This window comes from Temnothorax americanus, unplaced genomic scaffold (genome assembly GCF_048541705.1).
Source record: "Temnothorax americanus isolate GAGA-0224 unplaced genomic scaffold, ASM4854170v1 Scaffold189, whole genome shotgun sequence".
NCBI lineage: Eukaryota > Metazoa > Arthropoda > Insecta > Hymenoptera > Formicidae > Temnothorax > Temnothorax americanus.
In genome coordinates, this window is record NW_027509328.1 from 103,515 (window position 1) to 111,847 (window position 8,333).

Genomic DNA, 8,333 nt, shown 5'->3' on the forward strand with positions numbered 1-8,333 from the left:
GATCACCTCGCTTGCGTTCGCCGAAGAATTGTTGTGACTTTTGCGTGACATCGGTGTACGGCAGTGTCGAGATCAAGATCGCCAAGGTTATCGCCAAGGTATTCGCCGCCGCTTAATCTAGATCCAAATCACCTACGTTACTCCGAGAACAGTGTCATCATGTCGATTTACGTTTCAGATCCAGATCGCCCTCGTTTTCTCCTCGAAGAGGATCACCTCGCTTGCGTTGGCCGAAAAATTTTTGTGACTTTTGCGTAACATTGGTGTACGGCAATGTCGAGATCAAGATCGCCAAGGTTATCGCCAAGGTATTCGCCGCCGCTTAATCTAGATCCAAATCACCTACGTTACTCCGAGAACAGTGTCACCATGTCGATTTACGTTTCAGATCCAGATCGCCCTCGTTTTCTCCTCGAAGAGGATCACCTCGCTTGCGTTGGCCGAAGAATTTTTGTGACTTTTGCGTAACATTGGTGTACGGCAGTGTCGAGATCAAGATCGCCAAGGTTATCGCCAAGGTATTCGCCGCCGCTTAATCTAGATCTAAATCATCTACGTTACTCCGAGAACAGTGTGTCACCATGTCGATTTACGTTTCAGATCCAGATCGCCCTTCTTGTCTCCTCGAAGAGGATCACCTCGCTTGCGTTCGCCGAAGAATTGTTGTGACTTTTGCGTGACATCGGTGTACGGCAGAAAATGGATTCCGAAACAATACTACTAGCCATTTTCTGTTTTGTAAATAAATTTAAACGAAGTTACAGTAGTTTTCGTCGACAAGAATTGCGACGTAAAATATTGTTATTGTATGCATTGTACGTAATTGCGATAGACGAAGAATCTAAAAAAGAACGACAATATTGGGTGCGTCCTATATTTACCGTACAACGGCGATTATTACAAGGAGCGAGTGATAATCTCGTAATTGAAATGGAGACTGCAGACAAACAAAAATTTGTCAATTATTTTCGAATGGATCCCATCTTATTTCAAGAACTACTCAAATTAGTCGGCCCATCGATTGTGAAACAATATGTTGTTCGAGAGCCAATTCCTCCTGAAACACGTCTGCAAATTACACTTCGATATTTAGCATCAGGAGACAGCATGACATCGATCTCATATGCCTATCGAATTGGCCATAATACTGCATCAAAGATAATATCAGAGACCTGCGAGGCAATATGGAATGCTTTGAAGGAGACATATTTTACTGATGACAGTCCAGAGAATTGGCAGGAAATTGCCAACGAATTTCAGCGACTTTGGAACTATCCAAACTGTATAGGATGTATTGATGAAAAGCACGTTACATTGCAGGTACATAAAAAGATGTTTTTTTTATTATAAATTATGATACAAAAGCTGCAATATATGTAATTTGTCTTACAGGCTCCGGCAAATAGTGGCTCGACGCATTTCAATTACAAAGGACACCACAGCATCAATCTGTTAGCGATCAGCGATGCAAAATATCGATTTACTATGGTCGATATCGGTGCGGAAGGTAGACATAGTGATGGAGGAGTTTTTAAAAATAGTGAAATGGGAAAACGTTTCGAAGAAGGTATATTCAAGCTGCCAAATACGAAGCCTATCGAAATTGATGGACCACCACTGCCTTATGTGTTGCTAGCGGATGAGGCTTTTCCACTGATAACGTACATGATGAGACCGTATCCGCGAAGTGGCAAGCTAGATCTCAGGAAGAAAGTTTTTAATTACAGGCTCAGTCGAGCAAGACGTGTTGTAGAGAGCGCTTTCGGGATTCTAGCAGCAAGATGGAGAATTTATAGAAAACCCATAATTGCAAGTGTTGCAAATGCGAGAAAAATTGTGCAAGCAACAGTAGCACTTCATAACTTTATTATCAGTAATGAGGAAACATTACTTTCCAAGAGTACATATGTGTGTTTAACACCTGAAGAGCGCAATTTAATTTCTCAAGGATTTAGCTCGTTGCCAGTTACTAGAGGCAGACAATTGAACAATGGTATCGAAATTCGAAATGCTTATTCAAATTTTTTTATTGGTACTGGTGCATTATCATTTCAGTGGGAGAGGGCAATGAATAATGATTTTTAATAAAGTCAGGGATTATGCGGTGATAAATAAATATGTACGTTTATGCAACAACCGCCGTGACGGAGTTGCGGGGATGCAAATATATACGTCGTTGTGCGTTGTAGCGACCGAAGTCAAATCGTGTTCCGAGGGGATCGCGGGTCGAATCATTATCCCTACTCCGAGTCAAATACGCCGGTGATCTTTGAGCTTTGCCTTCTTCTCCCCATTCGAAGAGTATAATCATTTATACTCTCGTGTCTAAAACTTGTTTTCGCAATTAATTATTAATTAAATTTATAATAATATATTATCTTAGTATTATGTTAGCCTTTTTTTCAACAACGTTATTTCAAAATATATTTTTATCTTCTACTGTAATTCATTTTCTACTTTGTTCTAGATTTTTATATTAGCATCACATTACTTTTAATGTCATTATTTTCTCTTGTTTTCTATGCCTGCGCACAAATTGAGTTGTATTAAATATATTTATTCAAAATTATGTTATAATTAATGCTTACCTGATATGGCGTTTAATTAACAAAGAAGCCAGTATAATCTAGAATAACAAATATGTAGATAGTAACAAATAAGATAGCAGTAATAAATTTGCGAAGAGTGAATCAGTGACAATAACTCAGTTAATCAGATTTATTTTTATTACAAGTAATCATTACAATATATATCACTGATTGAGAATACGTTGTACAGCGAATAGTATCACAACACGAAATATACAGAGAAAGTGCGGACGAGCGTTCATTTACAGCGCCGAGAAAGAAATCAATCTCACTCACACCTTTATGAACCAAATTACTTTCATTAATCGATATTATGCAACATTAAATTTTATGAATTGTATTGCCACCTCGGTTATTTCCAAATGCAATTTAATTTTGATTTCGCAACGTGTATCGTCACGGTTTATTAATCGTATCGTACCTCTGACGCATATATTTGTCTGTGGGATAAAAAAAAGTATTTTAATTGCGTTAATTTTTTAAGTAATTCCAACGCGTATTTGCGAATATGTAAAATAATTTATTTCCGTATTGCGTTCACAAAGCTGCAGAGTGTTCATTGTCCACTTTCTCTTTAATTCGGTAACTTTATAACGATTTTAAATTAAAAAAAAAGAAGGAAGAAAAGAAAAAAACTAAATATTTTTTCGGATTAATTCATTGACTTTCTACGAAAAACGGAAAATGTGCTATCAACGTGCCGAGCTTAACGCCCGATAAATATGTTTCTTGACAAAAAATAAGACTAAAAAAGAGAAAATTTTTGTTCAAACTCAAATAGTAGCGCTAGGACTTGCATCTCAAACTGAGCCCTCTCACGTGCTGGAAGGGCTCGTACTCTATCTCCTATTTGAAGAAAAAATCCATCGACGGCGTCTGGATTTCTCTTAGAGTCGCTTTCCAGGGCTGATAAAATTACCTCTTTTACATCGGAGATATTATTACAGTTTTTTGATTCTAAAAAACAGTAAATAAAACATTAACGTCAGTATGTAGATAGTAGTTTAATAAAAGTTTTTTTATATCCCAAAAATCATTTAATTACAATCATGTTTTTATTTATTACTGAACTATACTATCTGACAATTTTAGCAGGAATTATTACATAAATAAGTAAAACTAACTTTTTGCTTTTGGTTGCTGCTGACTTGGCGATAGGGAAACATTTGGTTGCTGCTGACTCGGCGATAGTGAAACATTTGGTTGCTGCTGACTCGGCGATAGTGAAACATTTGGTTGCTGCTGACTCGGCGATAGGAAAACATCGCTCGCTGACTGTTCAATTACAGTAGAAGTGTTCAATGTTTGAGGTTGCGTGACCAGTAGAGGTTCGTCAATTGCTGAATCTATATCATCAATATTTTTATCCCGTTTATCCGGCAAGCTGGAGATAGTCCTGTACAACAAAAAGTCCATTACGTTATATCATTTGCCACATATTACAAAACAATAAATATAACAGGTAAACAAAGATAATACAATACGTACGATGATTTCCCTACAACGTCATCAAGAAACTTCATCTGGTCATAGAAACCGAAACCTTTTTTCGAGATATTTGAACTTGCAGCTGATCCGCTTGGAATGTACTGTCTACGTTTTGCTTTAGTATAGCAATCGCGCAATTGCTTCCACCTTTTTTGCACCCGTTCCAAATTGTTTTCTTGTTCTGTATTTAAAGAAAATTACAAAACTTTACTTCTTTAGATAATAACTACACACGATATTTTATTAATTTATTTCACTTCTTAATAAAAAACAAGAAATAAATTTGTATCCGAGTTTATTCGATCATTACATTTAATGTTAATTATTATGTACGAATAATAAAAAATAAAAATGTAAAGAAAAGAGCAAATTGTAACCCGAAAAGAAAAAAGTGTCTATTTCGTCAATTCAATTAAATTTATTTTTGTTTGTTGTGGGTATACAGAACATTTAAATTAGAAGTTTTAATTGGATGACATTATAAGTAATAAACTTACCTCCCAACACATTAAGGACTTCTTTCCATAAAGCTTTCTTTTTTAAACTTGTTCTTTCTTTCACCGGAATTCGATGATCGTATAATCCTGGTCTTGCTTGGACTGCAGCAATGAGGCATTCATTATAATCCTCTGAATCAGTCACAGACTGACTGATGACTGACTGATGACTGACTGATGACTGACTGATGACTGAACTTTTTCAACTGTTAAAAAATGTATATATATAATAAAACTCTAGTATCGATAACAGAACTGTTACACATTGTAATTAATGCACTTGTTATTAGGCTATACTTACCAATCGTAACTTTGTTATCGTCGTCTATATGTATCAATTGTGTCTCATCGTTATACAATTCGAAACATTTATGTCTCGATAAACTTGTGTTCAGTAAGGCCCCAATGAACCAACCACAATATCCACACTGTATAGGCTGTAAGCAAAAAAAATTTAATATTTAATCCGATAGCTACTCATTTTCATAGCCGTCAGGTTTCAAGTAAAACCCATGATATATTTGACATTATAATTAGCGTAATATTTTATATTAAACACATGGAACTTGATCCTTCAATTCATTTGCACAAATGTTGCTCTTACAGAAAAGTTGCAAAGATAATTTATCACAAAGCTTTTAATTAACCAATCAACTTGCAACGTTTCTGTAAGAGCAAAACTGTCACATATGTTTCTCTTGCAAATGAATTCAAGAATCGAGCCCCTGAATTAGTACACGAAATTATATATATATATATATGAAAATAAAAAAAATGTTTATATTGATTTGTGAACAATACTAATAACCTCAAAATTATATGTTTTGTGATTCTCCCGATTTACTAGATTATATAAAAAGCGTAAATAGTATTATTAGAAATATACTCACAGGTCCTGTATTCTCCTTGTCGTCCATCATAATATATTAACAGGGCTCGGACGCACAGGCTGAGAACCGTTGCGTTCGGCGATGGCACTCAATGGTAGAGGGGGTGGGACGAGACTGGGAGCTTTGCGCGACGCTCGGCGATCGGACCTGATGTCCGACGAGCGCAGTGGTTCTCGGTTCTCTTATTAAAGATTTGCTTTTGAGATTATTAAAATTAACTTTTAGTATCAATTTATTAATATTTTTATATATAAATAACATATAAATAAATAAAATTTAATATCTATAATAAGATATAAAGATCACATGCACTTCAATTTGTTAGAAATTTAACATTAGTCGTTTAACATTGATCGTTAAAAACAATGTAAAATATTTAATAATTGAACTAGATCATCATTTTAACACAATTTAACACATTTTAATGAGAAGAGTTGTAACTTTAATAACCACGATTTAAGCAACGATTTACCTTTATTAGTGCCCTGGCAATGGCGACTCTTTGACGTTGTCCGCCAGACGTTGTCTAAGGGCAAAGCCCCTTTCTCCGACCATTGTATCCAATCCGTCAGTCATTTTTTCAGCAAACTGCAACACATGCGCTTGTCTCGCGACCTCTTCCACATCGGCGTCCGTCGCGGATTCCATTCCGTATAATATGTTGTCCCTTATCGAGCCGCTAAAGAGAATTGGCTCTTGGGATACAATACTAATTTGGGACTTTACCCACATGGGATCGAGTAGACGGAGATCGTGGTTGTCCAAGAGTATTGACCCTTCGGTAGGATCGTACAATCTCAATAAAACTGACGCCACGGCATATTTACCCGAACCTGAGGAACCAACGATTGCCGTTACAGAACATTTCTCTACGTTTAAATTAAAACTTTTCAACACAAGCATCTTCTCTCGCGTTGGATACGCGAAGGAAACATCTCGGAACGTCACGTTGCCCGATAATTCTTTCTCTAAAATTTGCCCGCCCTTAATGGGAATAAGCGGCTGTCGATCGATTAACTCGAACAGACGAACATTTGCGCTTAAAGCCTTATTTAACTCACTATACGTCCTGGACAATCCGTTCAGAGATATGCCCACGTAACCGGCGTACAACACAGAAAGGCGCTTAAGCTTCCAATTGTTATGTCGGAGTTCGATACCATGAACTCTCCATTATAAAGGACCGAAAGAGCAATAGCGTTCCCGGAAAGACCGGTCATACCGAAGAACATTCCTCTATACAGACTCTCTTTGTAACACAGTTTGAGAACGTCTTGTAGTTTAGCGCTGTATCTGTCGATTTCGCGTTTTTCTTGCGCGAACGATTTAACAGTTCTTATATTGCTAATTCTTTCCTCCGCCATCGTATTGACCACTGCAAAACTACTTTGCAGATCCTTGGAGATTCTTTTCAAGATACGTCCCCAAAAGACAGCAACGACCGCGACAGGCGGTACTATAGCTAAGCCGAGTAGAGCTAGCGACGGCTACATAAAACATAATTGACATTCCTGTAATGGCCATAATAGCAGAGCGCAAATTATCTGATACATTGGACGTGACAGCGGAGCTAATAAGTTGTGTATCTTCTGGAAAAAAAGGATAATGAAATCAAAATGATAGATTTCGATGCCTTAATGATGCGTTATATCTGATTAAAAGCGTGAAACGTACCGCTCAATCTCCCGACTAGTTCTCCCGTACTTTCTCTGTCAAACATTGCCGTTTCCTGTTAAAGGATAGCGGCGTACGCCTGTTTCCTAAGGGACTGCGTGATTCTGTGCCCCGCCGTCGACATTAGACAAACTCTGCCAAAGTTGCTCACACCGCCTATGAGAAATATCACAAAGAGAGCAAGCGGGGGCAGCCAGCAAAAGTAAAGTCTTCAATTCCGAGCGTCTCTTCGCCTTAACCGCATGTACTACGGGCATAGATGCGTCGGACCGGATAGCGTTGGTCGTATAGTGTCTCAGTCCGATGAACACGCGGCCCTTCCTCGAGAATCTGACAATCCTGCGTGTGTCGGCCTTCGATTCGGGTTAACCTAAACACAAAACAGTGTCACTCAGGATTTCATTGGAACATCGTGACTACGCATATGTACGATCAAATACGTACGATCAGCTTTGCGGAAAACTGTCCAAATTCTCCTGAGTATTCTGTTGTGTATTAGATCGCAATAATTCCTAATTGCACGCACCTCGTATGTAAATACTCCGTTTCTTCTCTTTTCTCTACTGCTCTAGTGCCACTAGTGCACTTTCTACACTCAATATGGCACCTGAACCCAAGAAGGAGGGCTCGACCCACACGTACGTTACGATGGAACTGTGTGAGTGTGCGATCCGCTCAAACAATGTTCAAAAGATTGTTAAGCGTATCAAAAACGGCGGATCGTCTGTGATTGGTCGCAGAGTCGATACGCCCGATACGCGCGTATCTCGATACGCGCCATGGGACGGCACCCTAAAAGTGCAGTTCACACTGAGCCGAGTTGTTCGCGTTGACTCGGCATCTACACTTTTAGTGAGATGCCGCTCCTTTAGGTGCAAAGACGCGAATTGGCTATCGCCCGCGCGTGAACCAATCGCGCCGCTGCACCGCGAATCTTCGCGTAAGCGGACTTAGAGTCACTAGGCTCGCACCGAGTGACTCTCCACGTATGAAAGTCATTTCAACGAATCTCTACGAAACCAGGTAAGTGTGCGTTAAATGCAATTATAATTAATCTATTTTTTCTTCTTTCAGGTAACCCGGATCGTTTGAAGAATCGTCTTATTTAATGTCACCGGCGGTGATCAACGGTAAGTATGAAATTAAAGTAATTATAATAATAGCGATTTAATATATCGCATGCATGATGAGTAATA

General features: G+C 38.3%; 1 protein-coding gene and 1 pseudogene across 2 annotated transcripts; both read right to left on the reverse strand.

The window, feature by feature from the left end:
* Window positions 1–2,704: 2,704 nt before the first annotated feature.
* On the reverse strand, window positions 2,705–5,490 carry LOC143896522 (uncharacterized). Its single transcript, XM_077404423.1, has 6 exons — window positions 5,464–5,490; window positions 4,931–5,010; window positions 4,574–4,770; window positions 4,077–4,257; window positions 3,713–3,984; window positions 2,705–3,545 (listed from the first exon to the last, which is right to left on the reverse strand). Exons 1-6 carry the CDS (start codon window positions 5,488–5,490, stop codon window positions 3,334–3,336), a joined length of 969 nt encoding a protein of 322 aa, XP_077260549.1. The 3' UTR covers window positions 2,705–3,333.
* A 415-nt stretch (window positions 5,491–5,905) lies between these two features.
* On the reverse strand, window positions 5,906–7,502 carry LOC143896523 (ATP-binding cassette sub-family B member 10, mitochondrial pseudogene; annotated as a pseudogene). The gene is made up of 2 exons (XR_013256683.1): window positions 7,138–7,502; window positions 5,906–7,052 (listed from the first exon to the last, which is right to left on the reverse strand). The product of XR_013256683.1 is annotated as an ATP-binding cassette sub-family B member 10, mitochondrial pseudogene (transcript).
* Between the last annotated feature and the right edge of the window lie 831 nt (window positions 7,503–8,333).

Excerpts from the sequence above, each read along its gene's own strand:
- LOC143896522 (XM_077404423.1), bottom strand. The coding sequence starts at position 5,490 with ATGGACGACAAGGAGAATACAGGACCT. Across the intron at positions 3,985-4,076 it reads GACGTTGTAGGGAAATCATC|GACTATCTCCAGCTTGCCGG; the intron begins GTACGTATTGTA and ends TTTGTTGTACAG. Across the intron at positions 3,546-3,712 it reads GCAGCAACCAAAAGCAAAAA|AATCAAAAAACTGTAATAAT; the intron begins GTTAGTTTTACT and ends ACTGTTTTTTAG.